At 39.2% G+C, this 24321-nt stretch overlaps 1 protein-coding gene across 1 annotated transcript in view; it reads left to right on the top strand.

Moving 5' to 3' along the window:
• The window catches only part of HECW2 (HECT, C2 and WW domain containing E3 ubiquitin protein ligase 2), a 146801-nt gene that overhangs the window by 111164 nt on the left and 11316 nt on the right, over positions 1-24321 (top strand). Inside the window, exons 16-24 of the mRNA XM_066553179.1 lie at positions 32-134; positions 1170-1266; positions 9020-9103; positions 10925-11034; positions 14447-14567; positions 16586-16699; positions 20316-20468; positions 22491-22589; positions 23759-23888. Of these exons, the coding sequence (XP_066409276.1) occupies positions 32-134; positions 1170-1266; positions 9020-9103; positions 10925-11034; positions 14447-14567; positions 16586-16699; positions 20316-20468; positions 22491-22589; positions 23759-23888 (1011 nt within the window). The remainder of the gene's footprint in view (positions 1-31; positions 135-1169; positions 1267-9019; positions 9104-10924; positions 11035-14446; positions 14568-16585; positions 16700-20315; positions 20469-22490; positions 22590-23758; positions 23889-24321) is intronic.

Raw genomic sequence — 24321 nt, 5'->3', positions numbered from 1 at the left:
ACACTCACTGTGGTTGCTTGCACATTTTCAGGTTGGAGAGGACTCTCGCCATTCAGGACCTCCCGTTTTGCCAAGACCATCCAGCACATTTAACACAGTCAGCAGAGCTCAGTACCAGGATGTGGTTCCAGTGGGTATGTCAGCATCCAGCCTCTGCTCAGAGTTCTCCATCACTGAGGGGCCATGGCAGTGTACACTGCTGGGGTTTCCATTCACTTGGCATGGCCGGAGGTTGCCATTTGTTATGATCCTTCTGTCCATCAGCATTTCCCCACTGTTCAGTTGGAGCTTTCAGAGCTGGAAGTGTGCAGAACCAATTAAGTGATATATTTTACCTTTCTAGCTCACATGCTCTGTGTCCTCACAGGATGAACTGAAGCCAGGGAGTCAGATTGGATCCTAATTGGACTCCATGTATTCTCAGTGATTTTTAACTTTTTTTTTTACCCACAACTTCTGAACATCTATTTTGGCAGGATTACAGAAAGTGTTAATCAGCTTGGAATTAGCCATTTGCTTAACTTCTGTTCTCAGTTACAGACACACAGAGTTACTGACTTCTGTGCCACCACGTACAGAATGTAGCTTGTTAAATCTAACAGCTGTCACATTGTGCTAAATCAAGATAAATTAATCCGATTAACTCTAACTGGCTCTTTGTACTGTGGCATGTTTACTTGGAAACCTCTGCCCATTTAAATCCTCCCCCCTTGCCATGGACAGGGTGTGCATGCTTCACAGGCTCAGCCATTAATGAAGATTTGATATGGGTGTTTCCAATGGCTGCCTAATTTTGAGAATAGATGCAGTGAAAACCAAGGTCCCTGCAATTTTATACTAACAATAACTATTCTGGTTTGACCTTAGCTAAGAGTGTGAGTGCTAAAATATAATAGAAATTGTTAACAGAATTATAGCTGTTAGCATAATTCTGTTATGTTATTCTGTTTGGATATGTCACAATGAGATTTGGTTCATAATCATAAGAAATGTGTTCCTTAAAAGACAATAGAATTGGTAGCCTTACATACAGAAGTATCAACCCAGTACTTCTAAACTTAAAAGTGTCAAGGTGAAGTATGTCATTATTGTTGGAGACTCAAAAGGAATGTCATCCTTTGTTTTGGGATCTCCTTGTTTCAGCATGATATTTTTGTGAATGTTTTCAGCTTACAATGACAAGATAGTTGCATTTCTGCGGCAGCCCAATATCTTTGAAATTCTACAAGAGCGCCAGCCAGATCTTACCAGGAATCATTCACTCAGGTAAGAAAATTAGTGAAGTTTGCTATTCCCATTTCAGTAAAAATGCTAATTACAGTTACCTACTTTCATTAATTAACAGTGGAACATAACAGAATGTAGACTTCTGGTGACTTCAAACATATTCATAAAGCTGTGGGAAATAGTTGTTTACTGTATTTCTGTGCAACAGCCTACTATAACAAGGTTGAGGAGAACAGAGGTAATGTTTAATTATCAAATAAAGGTACCTAGAAGAAAATGTTTGGAACAACTGGCATAAGAGATTTGCTGATGTCTTCCTAATGTGCCAAGACAGCTGGATGGCACAGCAAATGTGCCCATTCATTCAGCTGAGAGCATGAGGCAGAATGGCATTTGGATTTGTCCTTATCTTTGCAAAGCACATTTACAGAAAGGCTGTCCTGACCTCATGATAACTGGAGATAATCTTACCTCATCAGAAGTTTTTATGTCTCTCCAAAGTTTTCAAAATGTGGTTGCCTTCTTTTTTATGGGTTAAGCTCACAGCCAAAGCCCTCTGGATGTGACAAGATGGATCTACAGCTTTGCTAACAAAGTCCCTATTGCTTCTTATCAGAAAACTCATGATGCTATGTTGAGAAATCACTTCTCTTGCCCCACAGATTGTCAGCTGTATCCTCAGAGGCATATTTGAGTGTGTGACCTTTTCTTTTCTCACATTCTGCTAATAACCCCCAACTTTCTTTGCTCACAAATCCAAAACTCTGTTGATACACCTATAGTCTCACTGCTCTTGTTATTAAACTGTAGGGAATGTAATCAGAGCAGCTAATGCCACAATAATCCTCCTGATCCTTGCAGTTATCTCTGAAGATATCAGAAATGATGCTGTCTGCAAGAGAGCTCTGATGTATTTTGGTTAATTCTGCACTTGCAAACCTTTGGAGGAATACACCAAGCTTCCAGATGCTAAAGCACTTGAAGCTGCAGTGAGATTTCAAATACCTTTGTTATTGACTATCAAAACTGTTCAATATTTCTCAATGGACAGAGCTGGCTCATTCCTGGAAAAAAAAAAAAAAGTTAATTTTTGACAAGGTCTTTCATTCCTCTGCAGCACTATTGTAAGAGACCTAACAAACAGATTGCTGAGCTCACAGGGATGCTTGCTCTAGGGCTTGGGCTGCAGGGGGTGCCTGGTGAACATCACAGCCTGCCTTACTCCTTGAAGAGCCAAACTGCAGCATTCCTTCTGGTGGCCTGTTTGAGGGATTAGGGGTTGAACAAAAATCTCAAGCTTTTTCTTCACTTAGATATAGCAGCTTTGCCAGAATTTAGGGCACCATTCTGTGGCAACCTGCAAAGAGAGGTAATATGCAGAGAAGCAGCTGAAGCTTGCTGCTCAGCAGAGCAGGTTCAGGCAGTGCTGAATTACCTCTCAGATCACCGGTACATCAGCCTGCTTGAACAAGGAGATGATGGGATTTTTCCAGCCACCTGCATAATTTCTAAGGTCTGTAAGTTCTGCTAACTGTGACTTTTTGCCACCCTGTGCCAGATATGAAATTACTCCCCTAAGAACCTTTATTTTGGATTTTCTTTCTCCTTCCCAAATGCATGATAAGATTGCCACCTGTGCTAACAAGTACTAAATATTTAGGCCAGCAGTGTGTCAGGCAGGAGCTGGGTTCAATATGAAGGTGACGGTGTGGTTTGTTGGTTATAGCTCACAAGTAACACATCTCCCAGCAGACCTTCCTGGTGCACACAAGTCTGGGAAACAGGTTGCTGGTGAAGAGAGAGAAGGATAGTTTGCTTATCATTGCCCATGCAGCCTCCTGGGGCTGTCAGGTTGACAAAGGTTAGACAGGCCCAGAGAGGCTGTGCAGCTGGAATTGCTTTTATATGCTAAAATTTATTGTTATTGTCCAAGATTTTTTTAAAAAAAGGGGGAAGAAGAAAAAAAGTGAGGGGAAAAAAAGAAAAAGAAAAAAGGAGAAATAAAAATAGCAAGAAAAGATGCATAAAGAAGAAAAAAATAGATTTCTGAGCATGATGCAGTCATTGGATGCAAAATATGGTGTAAGTACTCTGTGATGGTTAAGTGTTGGTGGGTTTGGAGCACTGCTGTCTTTCTCCAGATTGCCTTTTAGTGTTGGTGGGTTGTTGCTGCTATTTTCTCCTCTGAAACATGACCAGTTTTAGATTCTGCCTTACTCTTTTGGCAAACATGCCTTTCAGTAGCTGGCATGAATAGCTAAGCAGTCTAGTTGGTGCTTTCAAGTTGGGCAGATCAATAGCACTGGCATTCCTGAAATGCAGATGAAAATGCTTTTAGGTTCAAAGTTTTTGAGCTACAAACAGCCTCAGGGTTCCAGTGGGTAAAAGCCAAGGCACCTTTTACACTTGCTGTGTCAGCCCTTGGGGCTGAATCCTTGTCTTCTTCCAGTCTGTATGTGGGCTGGATGGTTTGCTCTGCTCTGCATGTTGCTTTCCAGCCCACTGTGAACTGACACAGGGAGGACACAGATCAAAAGACACCAGCACATAGAGATGTGGGCAAAACATTACAAGAAGGTAAAGTGCTGCAGTGAAGAGCTCTTAACATCTTCTTCTATTCCTAGATTTTGCTACTGGGTTATTTCCCTTTCCTTCCCAGTGTGATATGAGTTTTATCATCCCAGTAACATTAATTTGCCAGATCTTTTTCTGAAAGTCTCCTGACAAGAAAGCTGCACTGCGACTTCTTGTGCTCTTTCCCTCCCCATCAGATTTTTCAAATATTTTGATGTGGGTTCAGAAGCTTCTTTCTTCTGCTGTTTTTCTTTTCTCAGCATGAACTTCATGGTCTCAAGGGCTATATTCAGAGTACAAATGCAGGCAAAATGCAGTATCATTGGATATGCTTCAGGCTCTTCTACATGAGACAAAGAAACATAGCAATCCCTTCACCTCTTCCAAACATAAGGATCGTCCTACTTCCTGTCGGACAAAGTCATGCAAAAGTCAGTAAAATCCTCAGCCAGCTGAGTTGACTGCTCATCCTTTTGATTTGTGGGCAGTTGACAGTTGTGTGAGATGGTTTTTAGCAACTTTCCAGAGAAGTTGCTTGTAAATTCTGCCCCCCCCAGAGCACCACAGACCCTTTTCAGGAAAGCAAATTTCAAAACAAAGTAATCTGAGAGGTAGGTTGCCTACTGTAATCTTGCTTGACATTTTGGCTTCAGACAAGACATGGAAGTGCATTGGAAGTGTGCTGTGCCAAAAAAGGTGTTTCTCTTTTGTTTTATTTTCTTGATACAAAACATCTTCTAAGCCAAGCTCCATTTACCTGGTAGCTCTAAGAGGAGTTGCAGCAGTTTGCTTTATGCTTGGATGATGATACAGGTTATACTGACCAAACATACAGGCAGGACTCGTGTATGATCAGAAAACCAACCTCCAGTGAGCTGCCACAGACCTCAAATCATACCTCTTTTTTCTGTACTCTACAGTTCCCTCATCTCTTCTTTTTTTCTTTTTTTCTTTTTTTCTTTTTTTTTCTTTAAATAAGAGATACTCCTCAGCTGATGTTCCTCTTTCCAGAAAACTCCTCAGGAATCTGGCATAACATACCTCTGAGGGGCTGTGGATATCTTCTCCAGTGTTTCAGGGTCTGTTTGCCTGTCATCCTATTGGGGCTTTTGCTACTTCAGCACCAGAGCAACAATTGGACTTCATCTTTCTTAGAAAAGGCTTCACAACATAAGAGGATAGGCTTTCCCCAACCATCTGTAGCTGCCAGGCTGCAGGAGAAGGCTCTTCACACGAGCACATGATGGCCATGGAGTAGTTGGGGTGGAAATGTTTCTCCCAAGGCTCACGCCTGTGGGCCTTTGGTGCAGGCAGGTGTCTGAGTGTGGATAAGGAGGTAGGGGCTGGGTGGGTGAGGCTGTAGTGGAGAGGGGATATGGAAGAAGAGCAGGATGGGAGAGCAAGAAGCATCCTTTTTGTTCCATCAAAGGGACACACATGGGCTGGCATAGGACTGGTATCACTTTGTCCCATGATCACTGTGGAGGGACCACTGCAGGGAGGCCTAAGCAGGTTTCAGCCGAGAGAGCTCCCAGAGAAGATGTCTCTTATTTTACACAAGTTACAAATTGCTGCAGATGCAATACTCATCATCTAGGAAGGAGGATATCTGAGAGGTGGAGAGGTGGTCTTCCAGCTGGAGTGGGTGTAAAACACTAAATGCCTTCTTATATCCCCTCATGGGCTGAAGTGGTATTTAATTTGGGCCCTCAGAAATGCACAGACACTACCAGAGCTATAAATGGAGCAAAGAAGGAGGAAAACTGGGGACCCAGGAGCTGCTTGGAAGGTTCAACATGTCACATTGAGAAACTGAAGGTGTCACCGTTCGAGGGAGAGCTAAAGCAGGGTCCCCTTTGGCAGACTGCTCTCTTCAGGCTGGCCAATCCTTATCCCTTGCAGTTAAAGGATGTCTGAAAGGCACAGCTAATTGGAATAACTTCCTCTATCCTGATGCATCTTGCACCTCTAGCATCTGAAGTACCTTTGCTAAAAGGAGTTTTTGAGAAACTTTAAATAATTCCTTGGCAGCAAATTAGATTCCAAGCACAGTTCAAGTCTGTCTTTACTCATGCCATGCTTTTCTTTTGTGAGTTTGCTTCCAAGATGTTGCTTAAGAACTTGCTTCATTGCTTTACCAGGGAGGGAAAAAAAAAAGAAAAGAAAAAGAAAGAAAGAAAAAAGTTTTGCTTTTTTCCAAATCTACAGATTTTTGAACAGTGCAGCAAGATCTGAGGAAGGATAATCTTTGTTGTATGGTTGTTGTAACTCCCTCATATGTTTAGATTTGGAAATGGAAACACCAGCAACTTGGATAGTAGTGACCAGAACTGAAATGAATGTTTCTGTTCTTCCTTGGATGCTACATTTTAAAAATTGGTTTTGATTGTTGGCATTGACTCTCCTGTGCAGTGTTGTGTTCCACAGTTCTACCCACACTGGCTGGCATGGCAGCCAGCACTGGTACTCATTTTTCTTCCGTTCTGTGTTACTTACTGACCCCTTTTCCTCTGTGTCCTGCAAGTTCCCAAAATTCAACAAGATGCCCTGTCTTGCAGTTTCCCCATGTGTAGTATAACAAGTTTTGTGATGTGACTTCTGTGTTAAAGACATGGTTAACCTTCTAAAGAAATCCTAGCTGCCAAACCTGAAACAACACACTAGCAGAATACAAGCTCTCTAGAAAATACAGCAGAAATCTGCAGTTCTCAGTATGTCAAAACACTTGTACCCATATCATTGCAGGCAAGTTTTTCCCACCAGGCTTGGTTTGAAATCTGCTGGGAAGCAGCATACAAACAATTTCTGGTTGCTTGTAGTTTTATTGCTTCATATTCTTTTTCCCAGGGTGCTTGATTTCCTTCAGTCTGATAGTAATCGGTGTAATTTTCTTCATGTGTGTTGTGGGGTTTTTTTAACAAATTAGAGTTCAAATTGCTCACAAGGCTTGTTGGTATTCCCCGATTCTGCTTCTAGCAGAACCTTGCTTCCTGATTACAGATTCATAATTTCCCACAAACTTTATTTCTCAAGACAAGATGGGTTTCAGATTAGAAATGAAATATGAGAGGATTTTCTGTACCTCCTAATTTTCTTGAGATTATATGTCCTTCTGTACATTTACTTTGGAAGGAGACTGAAGATATACGCCTTAACTGACTTTCTTCAGCAGAATGATTGGGGATTTTAATGAACATAATTTTATTTTACATTGAATGAAATTGTTCAGAAAAGCCATTCTCTTAAGCTGAATGCTTCCGTTCTAATTTTAGTATTTGAAGTTAGTAATTTGATTAAGGTAAATTATTTTCCATTATACTTCTAGAGCTGATGCTTCAGTAAGATTTTAATTTTTATAAAGATCCCAGTTTTATTTTTCCTGGTTAGTCTTTTTAAGACCCTGATTTAGCAAATTATTGGAATCCATGTCTATTTGCCACATTGTGAGACTGAGCAACTCCATGGACATTGCTGTAACACCTGATAAATTAAGACCTAACTAAAATCCTTCAGTATAAATTCTTTGTGTAAATTTTTTTAATAGTGATTAGTACAACTGCCAGTAATTTCTTCCTTTGAGGACCTTGGCGCAGTTGAAATGAAATTATAATTATATTAAATATTCCTATTATTAATATTATTGTAATTATTACATAGGTGAGGAGGAAAATCAGTATTTGGCCAGTGGAAAAGGACAAAGATAATTTGAAAAGATCTCTGACATTTTCTGTCTAAAATAATTTCTCATTACCTTAGAGAAAGAAGAGATAAGAAGTTGAGAGTCTATTAAAATATAAAGTGAAAGTATACCACATGTAGAAAATTGCTGTTCAGAGGTCTCATGGTAGAGTGAGAACATTATACTTACCATATCTTTTTTGGGCATGTTGCCAAGGTTAAATCTTCTTCCAAGCCACTGCAGGTAAATCTGAGAGGCTGCTAAATAATGTAAAGGGCTTCAGGCAAAGGCACCTATTTTTCATTAAATATAATTTATATCTTAATGGAAGATAAAAGACATATATATTTTTAAAAAATCACTGAAATCACAACTCTCACTGGTAACCCCAGGAAGTCATGGATTGAATTCATTTGGAAGGCTGCATATATTAGTTAACCCAGAAAATGTCCTTCTGGTTTCTGGTGTTGCTGCCGACCAAACACTTAAGATATATTTTATAATCCACCATTTATTTCCTCCAGCCTTGCCATTTGGGCACCAATGTAAAGTGAAGTGGGCTCTGGAAGTGTCCAGATGTCCCTGCCCTGCCAATTGCATGGAGTGTTTTTGACCTTCTGGTCACTGTTGGTAATAGGACATGGGGTAGACAGACCTGTGAGCTGAGCTAATGCTGCTGTTCTTACACAGAGATCTTTTCTGTTTGTTTGGGGGTTTTCTCCTTTCAATTTGGGACTAGGTTTAGGTTTTACCACATGGGTTTGATTCTTGTTTTCTTTTCCTCCAGAACTGTAAAGCCAAATTAGAATTTATCTCTGCTGTACTATCGTACCAATTAAAAAAAAAAATTAAGGATGTACTTGTATTTCAGAAGGCAGGGGAAGGCTCTGCAGAGAAAAATAATCAGAATCCAAGGAATTATATTCAGTATAGATCCTAAAATTATGTGTGCGACCATGCTCAGAACTTAGGATGCATAGATTCCACAACAGTGACCAGACTGGGTCTAGGTGAAAGGATGTGTGCTTAGATGAAATAGAGGAGAGAAATACTGCAGTTTTTTTTACTGGAAGATATCTTACGTGCAGTGTGGTATGAAAATACTGCCTTTAAAATCACAAGTATGCATTGTAATGTATGGCTTGCATTTGTACAGAGATTCAGAAAGACAGTGAACTCACTTTTTCAATAGGAATGTATTTTTACAGGTTTCAGCCTCCTGCTTTGAATTAATAGACATGGACTTGAGTGTGAATTTTTGGGATTGATTTTTTTTTTCATCTTTGGGAGACTGCCTGCCCAGAGCATGACCACATGAACATTGAAGAGATGAGGGTAATGGGAGCATCCCTCCTCAGAACAAAGTAGCTTTTTGGTTGTAGTATTTTACTGCTCACATGGACTTGGTGTGGCAGGGAAAAAAAAGTAGAGAAAACCATAATCCAGAGATTTCTGATATACTCTGTACTTGTTGCTGTGGTACACATTGATGCCTTATTTGCAAAAGGTATTTTGAAACCTTTTTTTTTGCTTGCACAGGGAGAAGATCCAGTTCATCCGGACAGAGGGAACACCTGGGCTGGTGCGTTTATCCAGTGATGCAGACCTTGTCATGTTACTCAGGTAGGCACTGCTGCTGCCCATGCATGTGTGGAGCACCCTGTGGCAGCTGCTCAGGAGCTTTCAGGGAGCAGTGTGGGCTGATGGCATCACCCAGTCGCTTCCCCTTCACTCCCTGGACTTGCAGCTGGGAGAGCTGCATCTCAAGGCTCAGGTTTTATTTTCATTATGGTCAGTTCTAATTGGCAGTTGAAGGTCACACTTTTCATAGGATGATGGAATGTGAAAGGCAAGTGCAAGAGCACTGTGCTTGTGATTTATCTGGGTTTGCCCAGACCACTTTTAGGTGTCCTGTTGCATCCAGCCCTGATGCTTAGAAAGGTGGTACAGCTCAGACCTTTATTCAGCAATGAGCCTTGTGCTACTTTTAGACTGCATCTGTTTAGCTCTGGCTTTGGGAAGTGCCTGTTTGTAAGGCACATACTTGAGAGGTGTTTTTATTGCTTAATATCTCTCTTGCCTTTTCACTGTGCTGTCAAGCATTGTCCCCTTTAGTAAAGGCAATATTCTTACAGACTTCAGAAAATGGGAAGCTGATTCTTTACTACTTTTCATTTATGCTATTAACTCAAAAAATCAGGTAGATTTTTTGCTAAAATTAAACCCTTTTATCTTGATACTGTGCTCTCATCCACTATAAAAGTGCATCAAGAAATTCAAGGGTACCTTTAAAATGGAATCTTGTGAAATAGAATTGACATTAGCAGTTGTATTTTGAGGCCAGCTTGCATAATGATAATCCTTTCTGATCCCTAAATCTCCAAATTATTACAGCTATTAAAAAAAAATCTCATTTTAAATCTATGTTTGGGCCTTTTTGAAATATAAATATTGTTTCCTAAAAAACTTAAGATTTTTAATGTGTAACTTGGAGGAAAACATCGCATGGCCATGACTGCAAAAAGAACTGTCAGAAAGGACTCGTTTAAAAAATTCCATGTAAAAAAAGTCTAGATATTTGTTTGGTGAGCAGACTTAGTAAAAAGCATATTTTATTTGAACAGTTTTTTCATTGCATTGGATAGTATAACATTGGCTTGCAGTTCTTTCTATAGCTCAATCTTTGAAAATAATTTTTACGTATTATTGCAGCAGTTTATTTGTGTCATGTTGCACATTCAAAATACCTTTTGATACCAGACCCATTCTGACATTAGATATTCTGTCCCTTTTTGGATTTGCTTGTCAAATATGGGAAAGACTGAAATTTTAATCTATATAAATATATATATATATGCATACATACACACACACAGATGTAGTGATTAGGCTGCAAAATGTTTGAGTTTTTTCACTTAAAAATTGTGTATCACTAATAGATGAAGCATGAAGTAACTGAGCTTGAACATGCTAGATGTGATACCTGGTTCAGCAGGACTGTTATTAAACAAAAAATGTTGTGCTAACAAGCTTACCAGTCAATGCACTTAACAAGTTCAGATGTGATTCTTAATCCCGGAGGCTTACAATGTTTCTGAGTAAGGTTATTGACCCCTTTGTAATGAGAATATTAAAAAAAAATCCACAAAAAAAAAAAAAAAAGAAAAAAAAAAAGAGGGAGGCCCATGAATTTTCAAGGCTGATTAACTATATTTTAACCTTGAGAGCAAATACCCAAATAGCAGTTACTGCTTTCCAGTACTTTCCAAATCTGCTTGAGGAAATGGCAGTAAAATATTTTGTAGCGCTCAAAGTGTACACGGTGAAAATAGGCAAGTGACTATCAAAGAAAGCAGGTTAATAACTAGAGATTTATCCCTAGAAAGTGAAACCTGCCATTTATTCAAATAAATGTGTTCTTTCTCCTTTACTCCTTTTTGCCAGCTTGTTTGAGGAGGAAATAATGTCATATGTGCCGCCACATGCCTTACTTCATCCCAGCTATTGCCAGTCCCCACGAGGCTCACCGGTGTCTTCACCTCAGAACTCTCCAGGTACGTTGCTCAGGCAGGGCTTCTGCAGGGGCTCCATGAAACCACTTCTCATCCTTGATAAGGCAAAGATCTAGAACTATTTTTGAGCAAAGTCAACAAGTCCAATTGCATTTGACTGTCAGACTTGAACCTTTGCCTTGGGCTCACAAGATATTTTGCTGTGTGTATTGGAACTTGAGGGGCTGTGATTTTGTTCTGACTTGTAAAAAACATGCAGACTTGTTTCTTACTGGTGTGAAACAGCTAAGTGACTGCTCATGCCAGCATCCTGATGCCTGGATATTTGGAGCATGGATCTAATAGCTGTACATTAAAATACCAATGCAATGGGGCTGTGGGGCAATTAGGGCCAATTTTATGTATGAAAGCCAGCTTGTTATACTTTAAAACAAGTTCAAAACATAGCACACTGCAGCTGTCTGAATATTCATGTCAGAATGTGGAAGGAGACTGATATTTCAGATTCTGAGTTGCAAATTAGAACTAAATTATTGCAAGTATGACAAGTTCCATTTGAAAGCCATCTTGATAGATGTTGCTATGCTTAGTTTCCTCAAGATAACAGATAAATCAGAAGTGGCTTAAGGGGATTTCTACAAATTTGATAACAAAAATATAGATAAATAGAGAACATTTTGGGTGTAAGCAACTCTAGGTAGTTCCAGACAGCAAGAAGTTTTTATCAGATAAAGAACTGTGATTTTCATGGGCATTTCCCTGTCCATAAAAACAAAAAGCTTTGCCTTTTCATGGAATCGGATTAAATGCATTCATAAACATGTGGTAGCTTTTCCTGCTGTTGGACAAAAGACCTCTGTAAGATCTCTCTGAAGAAACTATCTGAGGACTTTAAGGATCTTAGGCTTTCTGTGAAGCAGTGAAATACAATATTCACATTTATTAATACTTTCAGTATGTATATATACTGGTTTAGATATAACTGTTTCCCTTTATTGAAAAGAAGGGAATGATCTGCATGTATGCATCTTACTTCCAACTGCAAACCTGGCAGTCTTTTACAAATAAAACCAGTTTTGGCTTCCAGAGTTAAGATTTCTTAATCACTGGTATTTGCACCAAAGCATGCTGGGGATAGCTTCATTCCAACAAAGTAATTTCAAAATACACTCAGTCTTTAACATGTGATATTCTCATTTACTCACAGTAGCAGCAGACAGTAGAGAAGGAACAGTGATGGGTTTAGTCTCATTCTCCCTAAAATTGTATCTCTCTTCTGGCTCATAGAAAAATATAGAGAGACCATTGAATCTCCCTGTCAGTCTCCAAGCATGCATGTTTGTGTTGGTGTACAAATGACTTTTTTGATGAGAAATTGTAAATAGCCCATGTTTCTATGGAGGCTCTGTTTTTTCTCATCAGCTAAGCTGGTTGTGCTGCACTGCACGAGGTGGGGTGTTAAGGATCCATTGTTCAGATCAGTCACAATCACTTGTACTTTCTGTTTTGGAAAAGATGAATAGTCATGAAGCTACTCTTTATATCTGCTTTAGAATATAACCTCTTTGAAAATCAAGTATGATTATCACACCACTGGTGGTTTTTAGCTCTTCCATTAACATCTTTTGTTCCCAAGGCGGAAGTAATCACTATAATTGCCCAGGAATTTCTTGGCATATGCATCTGATTTGCAGTGAGGACTTGTCATGTGCTGACAGAATATTGTGATGCTGATCTCTGAACCATGAAGTAATGTGTTATCAGATTCATGTTTTGTGGTACCTTTCAAAAAAATCCAACTTCCTTGGGGGGTTAACCTTAAAGTATATTTTTGTTGCCTTTTTCTGGTGACTGCATTTTTGTACATCGTTTGACCTAAAGCAAAATAAACAAGAGAGGGAAAAGGCCAATAGTTAAAAGGCTTGTTTACTGTTTCTGTAAGTTTTCAGGAGATTTCAGCTGAGTGTACCTTTAGAAGCTCTTGGTGCTCTCAGTAAAAGCGAGAAGCTACTATAGAAGAATCAGTGACCACGATCTGTGTTTTCAGAGGGATCCTTCATGTTCCTTTTGGAGCCCTGCAGATTGCATGATATTTACTATCCTCCCACACTTCACTTCAAGCCTGGAACAAGTGCAAAGTGTCTTTCTGGTCGGACAGGTCTTTTAAAGACCTGTTAAATGGCATTGAGCGTTGTTAGTGAGCTCACTGTCTCTGATCTGTGCAGAGATAGACTCTGCAGCTCCTTCCAGCCCCCACTTCCGCAGGATGTGCTGTCGCCTTTTCTGTCAGACCCATGGGCTTTGTGGCTGCTCTCCTTCCCCTTCTCTGCCACCGGCTGAACGGATGCACCTCCTCTCTTGTTTTACCTGAAACCTCACCTTCCCATGCCTTCCCCCACGGTAGCAATCAATGTTCTGTGTTGGCTTAGCTTCATGCAGGGAGCCACAAGCAAACTTACATGAGGAACTGAGTTAAAAGACAGAACTCTGCAGAAAAGTTCATTTGTGCTTTCAGTGCATTACAGGTGGCCACTAGTTCCAGAGAAGTATTTGGCAACTTATGTGTACTTTAGGGCATGAAAAATTTTAAACATCATCCAAATTTTTTGTGGGGTGTCTACACAGCCATGCAGGGAAGGAGTTTAACTGCCTCCTTGGCACCCTGCCTTGCAATCAAATCAGTGGAAGTCCTAATGATGGCCATTTTCAGAATAGATGAGACTAAACACCTAATTTGTGTATACTGTACATACAGTTGTAGGGTATGCCTTTTTTTTTTTTTTTGGTGTACAGATCTCGCCCCTTCTTGCTTTTAACAAATTGACCCTCAAAACCAGTTTTTCAAAATTAAATTCACTTACATGACCATCATGTATGTTTCTGCAGCCACAGATTAGAAGTTCCACAAACTTAAATTTGGTAGTCTTTCCATTCTTCCTATATTTTTCTTCCTTGTTACTTCCCCAGGGAAAAATTCCACTAAGGAATTTCCAAATATTTTCCTTCTTCCTTTTGGTGTAGTCAACATGGGCAATGCAGAATCCAGCCTATTTTTGCTTCATTTCTGAGTTGTTGTTTTCCTGATAATATTAAAACCAGAACAGAATATTTATTGTATGAACTAATATAAAGGTAAGACATAAAGTGTACTTGAAAAACAAAAAGTAAAGTCTTTCTAGTCGCTTGTGTTGTTCTTAAAATCCATCTTTTGCATTGACCTTGATTTGCTCTTTTAAGATTTACTTTTGAAAGATGATACTATTGGAAGTGAGCAACCAAAAAGTCTTGGATGCAGAGCAGATTTGAAGATATGCAGCTTTTACTCTTTATGAAGGTGACTAAACCAAACACATGCCATGCATATCTCTTGCTATGAAGGAGTCTTTCCAGGAGCAGATGGGACATCCATCAGTTGGTGTCACACAGCTCATTCTGCGCCTGTTGCTCCCTGCAGGTACTCAGCGTGCCAACGCCCGAGCTCCAGCTCCGTACAAAAGAGACTTTGAAGCCAAGCTGAGGAACTTCTACAGGAAGTTGGAGACTAAAGGATATGGACAAGGCCCAGGGAAATTGAAGTAGGTTGAAGCATCTCATGAAACTGGATTTCTTTTCAGGCAGCTTGCCTTGCCTCGTGCATCTGCAAGCTTCTTCCCATTAGAAGGAATGCAGATGTTACGGTTACCCAGGCATTTCTGGGAATAGAAAACCTGTAATAAAAGACTTAATGCCAGCATGTGATTCATAGCAGAGTTTACAGCAAGTTCTGAGCACCTCTGTGCTTCCTCCAACTATGTTTTTGTACAGACAGTATTACCAATACAGTGCCAAAAGGAGCTTTGGGAAGAGGCCTGCAGAACAGGAGGCATCTGAATTCTTCCATTATGATATAAACTGTTATATTTTCTCATATCTTTTTCCACTAAAAAAAAATTAGATAGACTTATCTTTTGAACATCATTGCCTGTTCTTATACCACATTCTGATACTAGTCCTCTTTAGTAAAGAGGATTCATACATTAAATGTTACTAAACTCTAAGGATTGCGTTAAAAAACTGCTAATATTTTTATTTTAGAACTCTGAATGGTAGAGTACTTGGAGTGAGGTCTTCCCTCCTTCATTTATTAGCTAATCATGTAATTATGTGCTGTTATATATAAGAATTGTCCTCACAAGCTACTTTCAAAATTTTGTAAATTACCAAGTCATGTGCCAGTTATCAAACTCATAGCCATGAGGCACTAGAACATGATTTAATCATTTCCTCTATTATAAAAAAGGGGTTTTCTATTTTTTAAAATTTCTTTCAGCCAGTCACTTCTCTTATTTTGCAGAAATCTGTGCAAAGCTCAGACTTCATTCATGTGAGCTGGTTACAAGTTTTGCAAAACTGAAATGGGATTAAAATGCTGTTGTTTTGACAAGTCTTAAGAGGCAAAGGTTGAGCAATGTCTGCCTAGAATATAATGAAGTCATAAACATTTAAAGCCTTACCTATGAAAGCTTTGTCCTGAATGCCTGGGCAAATAACTGGTGGGGAGTATTTGCTCCTTGTAATAATCTGTTCTATTTCTTACACCCTTTTTTCCCTGTCCTTTCTTCCCTGACCTATTTGCCATCACACTGTGGATTTTTAGGCTGTAGTTTGACAGGTGAATGGAAGTTTTCTCTGGGTTGCTTTCCCAGGCACAGCACTGACCTGTTCAAAGCAGGGCCCAGCACAGCTCTGCTGCTGCCTGGGTCCCCTCTTTGCCCAGGTGCCTGCTCAGATCCAGGCTCTCTCTCCCCTTGCGTGTCCTTGGCAGGATGGCTCAGTGCAGTCACTGAACTCTGCAGGGCCACAGGGGCTTTGCAGGAGCTGGGGTGGGTTCAGCTGCCTTCCTGCAGCTGCTGGCTGATGGGCACACACAGAAGGCAGTATTTGAATACACAGCAAGTGAAGTTTCAGGAAACTAATTAAACACATTTTTTTGGCAGAGGATAAAATGTTTAACTAAGGAGGATTCTTTCAGCTCTTATTTTAGATCTTTATGACACTTCCTCATTTTCACAATTTTTCTTTCAGAAGGTACATTGCATTTTCACATGTGATGTTTCAGTGGGGTTTTGTACAAATAATTGCCATTCCTTCTGGACTTTTTGTACCATCACACACTCAAGGATAATGTAGGGATGTGTGTTTCTGGGTTTATCATACTGTGATTTCCATGGTTTTATCTTTTTCTGTGTTAAGAGATTGATTTTTATGGAAAAGATGAGACTCTTGCTCACAGTGAAACTCATTTAGGGGCTCAGCTTTACAAAACGATTTCATACTTAATGAAAATGCCAGCTTTAGGACCCTTCTGCTTAAAACTTTAAGGAAGAACCAAGGTAGACAAAACAAAACTACTCCTCTTTGTACAAGAGACATTTTGTTGAAACATAAGGGAGAGCATTGGTGGAGAACAGAAGCTTCCTGATCTGAATAAAATTATCCAGTAGAAATGGGTATCTCTGAAATCACCGTGGTTACTATCCTGCTGTGTTAATAGATGTTTCCAGATGTGGTTCGTGTTCACAAATTGCTGTTTCAAAATACTTTTGCCCTTCAGATTAATCATCAGGAGAGATCACTTGTTAGAAGATGCCTTTAACCAGATCATGGGCTACTCAAGAAAAGACCTGCAGAGAAACAAACTCTATGTCACGTTTGTTGGGGAAGAAGGGTGAGTAGAACAGGGAAGTATTTGTGGTCTGAGAACACAGTGTCTTGCAGCTCCTCTCTCACCAGATTGTTATCTAGAGAGAAAAGAGGAAGAACTGTGGTCAGGAAATGCCACATACACAAGCCTAGAACATACAGCTGTTCAAGATGGCTTCTTAAGCATTTTGCAATGTAACATATCCTGCCTTTGCAGAAGTAATGTGAATGCTTATGTGAATTTTCCCAATAGTTGGTGTATGTTTCAGAATGTTGCTGGGAAAGCAAATTAAAAACCATACAGCTTTCTTGTGTTATTCATATTTCTTTTCTCTCAGTGCTGTTGTGTCTCCAGGGCTTACCAAAAGACAGCTGCCATTTGTTGGAGGGAGTGTGCTTTCAGAGAAGGCTATGGGCTCAGTCCCTAATTTAGCTCTGTCTGAGGCACTGGGAGCACAAAGCCCTCAGTACTACAGAAGGTACTCACTGCCTCTTCAGGCCAGGGCCTACTTCACAAATAAAAGCAACTGGATGGTTGCCAGTTGTTAAAAAACCCCCAATATTCCCCACGCTTCAAAGTCACATTCAGAGTATGCTCAGTCTGTGTCTAATGAAAATTTAATGTGTTACAGGTTGTAAGATGTGTTTTGCAAAGCAAGATGTGGTTAGATTTCCTTTGCAAGTGAAACTGAAACAATGTACTATTTGCTGCTTTTGTCTCTTGATTTCTGCCCCCTTTGGCAGGCCTTAAAGCCCACTTGTCTGTAGTTAAACGGCTCATGAATATGTTTATAAATATTCAAACTTTTATTCAATGATATTCAGAAAACTGCAGCACAGCTCTTGGAATGCTGTAGTGTGGGCTATTGCCATGCAATGTGTGAGTCTTTAAAATGCAAAGTTGTAATAGAAACATCTCCTACAAGATGAGATAAAATTAATATGTCTTTGAAAACCTCTAAATCCTACTGTTTGTTTAAAGTTCACCCTGAAGCACTTAGTGTTAATATAGATCCAGTGAAGTCTTAAAATAAAGAATGTTTACAGCTGAGAGCCAAGTGTGGACTTGTTCATATAAATAATATCACTATGCTGTCTGAGGAAAAACTCAGAACTGGAATGGCAAGGCTGGTGCACAGTGAGATTATGCTGTATTGACAAAGGAGGGTGGGGATGCAGGAGCAAGGCCTGCTTTACACAGCCCCTACCAGCCTTTACTTTCACAGCTACAGCCTCAAATCAGATTTAAAAATGAAAGGGAAATCCTTTAAATCATACATGAGATAGAGGTTGATCCAGATACACCATTTCCTTTCATCAGTTGTCAGACTTTTGCATTTCACCACTCAGTAACATGAAGAGTGACCTGGAAATGGGAGTGACGCCTCCTGTCCCCATTATATCCAGCTTTACATGAGACTTTAGCCTTAATGGAGAAGAATCAGTTCATTAGGAGCAAAGACAAATTAAAATGACGTCAGTCCTTTATTTACACATCTGTATTTTTAATGAAGAAAGGATGTGTGCAAACAGTATTGTTTCATCAGAGATGGTGCAAGGATATGTATCACATCCAACTCCTCATTTGGCTAGGTGAAGAAAGACAGGTCAGGGTGGAGGAGAGAAGGAATACTGAAAGTTAATTGTTTCCTATTTGCTCCTCCTTTTTTAAGAGTGTAAGTAGGAGTTTACTTTTGCATTTCTTTTGCTCTTGGTAAAGAGACATAAGTCATAAAGTAATGGGTAAGGAAATAATTACATAATACAACGTTTTAGTAACTCTTTATTAATATATAAAATAGTAAGTGGGACAACTCAGACATGGTTATCGCTGTTCAAGTGATTTCTGTCATAAGTTTCATAATGTGTATCTTTCTCAAATTTTCAGTTTCTATACTTATCAATTGTGATGCTCATTTAATGGTTTTTATGCGCTCATTCATTTTGGTAATAAATTACAAAAAATTATATAGGAAAAATATGGTTCCTTGTTTTTCCTGAGTTCTTTGAACTACTAGGAGAAGCTGCTTTGCATTTAAGAGTGGTAAATCTGAAATATTAATGGTGCTTCCTAGGAGACATGAGTCATGTTGCCAACAACATACTACTCCCCTGAATATCCAAATGCCCCACAGTTGCAGCTGTTGTGTGGTTGCATACCTCTCGTATGAAGTTTTCTCACCCTTGTGCCAAGCCTTTAATTGTAGGATAAATCTGACTGGCAGTGCAGGACTCTCATGATTGATTTATTTAACATGACTCACAGTAACTGCATACAGAGGGAGCTGTATGAAGTGCCTGGTAGTCAAGCACAGTTTCCTTTCTATCTCAGGATTTCTTAGTGTGTCTGATTATCCCAGAAGTTTGCAAGAGTCTTTCAGACAACCCTTTACTTGATCCTGGTATTTGTGCCAAGATTAAGATCCAACAGTTGTCCATGGTATCGAACCATTTTTGATTTTTTCCTCTCTAATTTATTGATGGAATCTACCCGTTCTTGCCAGGGTAAGGATCTGTTTCAGTACTTCACTGCTGAAGCTTAACAGAAGTGAAATGCTTCCAAGTGACTGAAGGGAAAGTGTTTTTATTCAGCTGAGGAAAGAGGGTTTGTCGTCAGCTTGATAACAGCACCTAGCCTTTACTTTGCTGACAACTTCATCCTCAAAAACAACTCTCATTTGTGGTTGTCTTCTGTAAAAGTTTATGAGCCAAGACATTTGTAGCAGGAGTTCTTTGTGAAAGCTGACCTTCTCTGTGGTACTTCTGTCTGTGCATTGTCTTAGTACTTGAGTAAAATATTAAGTCTTTTATCTATAAAAGATGTATCTTTCTTTTTGTTAGGATTATAATATTCTCTGCTCCCCACTGGAAAACTCCTAGTTTTCTGTTTTCCAACTCTAATAGAGCATTAATATCATACCTAACTCATTTCACTGGTGACCTGCAGAGTAATGTCACAATTCAGTCTCAGTGCAGTGTCAGCAATGCGTTTGTTTATCATTCAGGAAGAAGGGGTTATTTAGATTCATTAGTTCTGGAATCTTGAAATGGGGAAAAAAGTAGAAAACAACAAATAAAAAAAGCCCAACCAAGGAAGTGCACTCTCCAAAAGACATTTAAATGCACTCAAGTTTGGAAGACAGACAAGAAAATTTTGACCAAGAAACATAAATCACTGAAGTAATCTCAGATTATATTGCTAGGGAAAACACAAATATTATCCCTCCAATTGTCCTATGGCTGCAGTCTGCAAAGACAAAATATGACCATTGTTTATTTTCATTGTTAATTTGTCAGATGAAGATAAGTCTGATTTTGGCTCTTTTCATGATTTTCCTCCTCCCCACCCTGGCCACCCCCAATTATTTGGTTATATTCCTGTGGCAGAGGCCACTGCAGCTGGAGCCAAAGTTTTTTTTTCTGAGTGCAGCCCACATGGAGAACTTCATTCCAGTCCTCCAAGCCATTCCATTTTAGAATAGTCCCTTGAGAGTTCCACATACTTTAGAATTAGGCAATCTGCACGGATAAGGGTTTTGGTTAAAATCTTACGAAATTTTAATAAAAATATAGTGTAAGGAATGTAGATTCAAAAAAAAAAAGGTTCTTACTTCATAGTAATGTCAGGTTTTTCTTTAAAGGTTGGACTACAGTGGACCATCAAGAGAATTTTTTTTCCTGGTGTCCAGGGAGCTCTTCAATCCATATTATGGTTTGTTTGAATATTCAGCCAACGATACCTACACAGTACAAATAAGTCCCATGTCTGCTTTTGTAGACAATCACCATGAGTGGTAAGAATTCTTTTCTTTTGTTTTTAATTTACATTTTCTGTTGTTCCCACTTGTAGAACAACTGCTCGAATCTGCTCAGACATGTAGCACAGAATCTCATCTTTGTAACCAGCAGCAAAATAATTGCATTTCTTTAGACTTCCCTGATTTTGGTTTCTCTTGTGGTTTTTAAATGATCTTATTTCTCACAAGGTCAGCAAAATTATGATTTGGAACATGTATCATGGGATTGTCTCCCAACACAACTCCCTGCATTTCTTGTACATTAGTAGTCATTTCATGAAAGCAATATTAACCTCCTGTGTATTAGAAAAAAACAAGAAAAAATAACAACACATTGACTTTCTGTCAGCTAAGGAGGTTTCAGGTACATATTACTGTATGTAATTTGTTTTGAGTCTTCCTAAAGAGTACAGAGATCTCTTCAGTGGAAAAACCCCAACATACCTTTTGGAAGGAAATCTGTGGTAATATCTTAATTGGGGGTAGGGGGGAGACTGCTGATCACACAGCTTTGAAACAGTCTGTACATTCACCCCTGCTTCTGAAATAGTTATCAAGGATTTTTGCATAATCCTATTTTTACATTTATAAGCCAGTTTAAATCACCCTCAGTTGATTTAAGCCATGGCATCACCATAAATCTGTAAAGCTGTGCTGTGACTATTAACAGAGAGTTCTGCTGTGTAAGTCGTTGGATTACATTAATAGTGGAATGACAACTGCTCATTTCTGTAGGACAGATATGCACTGAGTTCTTATTTTTTGATGGCCAGTTATGAAGAATGAGTATCAGAGGGGAATCTCATTACTAATTTTACAAATAAAAAGAAAATTAACTGGTTGGTAGTTCAGTTAGTGGAAGCAACCTGCCTGTTGAACTCCAGTACTTCAAGTCTCTGTTGGAAAGGCAGAACAGCCTGGCATAGAGTGAGAGAAAACCCTTATGTGCTGTGCAGCTTCTGCCAACGTTTTCTAGTCATCCCTGGCTTCTGCAGTGCTGGACCAGAGACCTGGGGAATGAAGGAGGCATGGCCCCTATCTCTTTCAGAGAGTGCTGGTTTTGTACAGCCCCAGGGGGAATTCAGAAAATGCAGCTGTGACAAGCAGTTTATGCATGGGAAGGGGAAGGCTCTGCATGTCACATCCTCATCTTGCAAACATTGTACAAGCAGGTATCATAAAGCTCTAATTTTTTCCAAGAGAAATGTTGTTAAGGATACATAAACAGAAAGTTCAAGAAACATTTACTTTGAAAACAAACACTAGACTTTAATCTAGTTCTAGAATTGTGGACGAGCTTTCACAATGAATCTTGATTCTCATGAGAATATTTGCAAAGACCCTCCTATTTCAAGGTTGCTGTCATTTGTTCTCAACCCTGGCAAACTTCCTCCTTACACACCCAACAAAATGAAGATAATAAGGGAAGAAAGAGTTGAGAGAAGGAGATTTAGATCCTGTTGACATAGGGCTGAAGAGCACTGCAATACATAAAAAACTTTCTGGCACTGCTTGTGAAAATACACAGGGGACTCCTTAACCACAGTCAGAAGGGGGAGCAAGGAGCTCCTGTAAGTAGGAAAGACAGGCAGCATGAGCTGTCAGCCAGGGAAAGAGTAGCAAAACCTTTGGCCTCTCTATAACATGAAAACAAGGTAATTCTGTAGGGGTGTGAAATAAAAATAGACAGTGGCTATCATTTTGAGAGATAATGCATTTATAAAGTGGCTGCTCTGGCAGGGGCTGATTGGGTTAAATATGGATTTGACATTTTTGAGCAGTTGTAACTTAGGTATCTGAGGGATTTTCCACACCCTGCAGTCTTGCTTTTTTATTATTTTTTTTCCCTGTGCCTTACTGAGAATGTTAAAGAAACCCAAGAAATAAACAAAAATACCACAATTTAGACATAGCTGTCTGATTTAATAATGCTGTTTGGAAAAACATGCTAGTTTTGATGACAGAGCAGTGTACAACCACAAAGTTTCAGTATCATGGCTGTAACTCTTTCTCTTCCAGGTTCAGGTTTAGTGGTCGAATTCTTGGTCTTGCTCTGATACATCAGTATTTGCTGGATGCCTTTTTTACAAGACCCTTTTATAAAGCCCTCCTCCGAATGTGAGTAGAATTGTTTTGTCTCCTCTTTTGTTTGGTTCCTTCCACATCAAAGATGCCATTTTGTGTATGGATTATTTATGATGCTGTATAGACAAAGAAGACAGGCCATTATTTATAATTTACTGAACTGATTTCGATCCATGAGTTTTTTGAAAAATTTCCTTGTTTCCGCTACCTCAGAATGTTGTTTGTGATCTGTGAGAACACGATGAGAACCTCATGTTTTGTTTAGCCCTGTTACCAGCTTTCTTCTGCAAAATCTTGGACTTGAAGAGGTACAGTGCAGTGCTGTGGGCTTATTCCAGATATTAATAGAGTTCTTATTCTTTTGTCATGCAATGACTCACGGGGTAGGATATGAATCACTTCATAACCTAGACTGCACCATGCATTCTCAGATTAGACTGATTGTTGGCAATCTCCATTTTGAGGAGCTGTACTTTTGATAGACTTCAGACTTAGTTTCCAGAACTACTGCTTCTGTTCTGGCTGAAGCAATGAGAGCTGTGCTTGCTCAGCATATCTGGAACATAAGACCTAATGAGCTTAAGGTGCTTTACTTTTTATTTGAAAGCTGGTTTTGAGAAGTCTGGAAACAATTTTTTTTTCCTATAAAACATTGCATGTTCTAGTAGTGAGTAATTAATCCATTCCTACTGCACATACATTTTTAAAACACCTAAATGCTAGCAGCATCATCTTAGTGAGAAGGATGAGGTAAGGGAAAGTATGGTAAGTATGTGGTAAGCTGGAAATCTAAGCTGTTCAACAAATGATGGAGATGAGGCAGTGTAGCTACATAAACAAAAACGACACTGCTTGCTTGTTTAAAAAAATCTTAAAATTTCTTTTATTATTTGAATTCTTTGTCTCTTCAATCTGTGTATTTTCATAATTCCTAAATGTGCTTCTCAGGAAACATGGGGCAGACTCATCATTAAGAAGAAATGTGCCTTCAAATTAAATTCTAGAGTTTTGTATATTTACAGAGTTATTTTGTGTTCTACAGTAACTGCTGTTACCAGGCAAATAAACAGAGATTTGAAGTTGTCCTCTTTATTAATGTTTCTCTTGGCTCCCGTTCACAGTCTGTTTTGTCTGAGTTTAGTTACTGAGCACAGGCTGCTGCCATCATCTGTATTTGTGTGTTTTCTTCTTTATTCTGTCAGACTCTGTGACCTGAGTGACCTGGAATATCTGGATGAAGAGTTTCACCAGAGTTTGCAATGGATGAAAGACAATGACATACACGATATCCTAGATCTCACATTTACTGTAAATGAAGAAGTTTTTGGGCAGGTGTGCAAGTTTCTTCATTTCCTTGGTGCATTCTCCTGCTAGATAAACATTTATTTGGACAGAAGAACAGGTGTCTCTCCATGCTGCCTTGAACTTGTATTAAAAAAATTCCTGCTGGCGAAACCAATGTTGAAATCTGGGGAGGAATTAATATTTGTAACAGGTCAAACACGTTCTTCTGGTTAAGGAGATTTTCTGGAGAGTATCCGAAATATCAGACTTTAGGGCTGCTTTGGAAGATGTAGTTTACCTGCATTTAATTGCAGCAAAGTTGCCATTCAAAGGTATTACAACACCTTTGTTAAGGTATTATTCAGAAAACTTCAAAAGTCACTGTAAAGATGGTTTCTTCTTCTCAGCTTATTCTTAAATCTAATTATGAAGGTTCCTCAGACTAAATGGAATTTAAAATATTTTTAAAAAGATTTTTTCT

The sequence above is a fragment of the Molothrus aeneus genome, chromosome 7, assembly GCF_037042795.1.
Source record: "Molothrus aeneus isolate 106 chromosome 7, BPBGC_Maene_1.0, whole genome shotgun sequence".
NCBI classification, from domain to species: domain Eukaryota; kingdom Metazoa; phylum Chordata; class Aves; order Passeriformes; family Icteridae; genus Molothrus; species Molothrus aeneus.
Note: the sequence above shows the minus strand (reverse complement) of the source record. Positions and strands in the feature narration are given on the sequence as shown.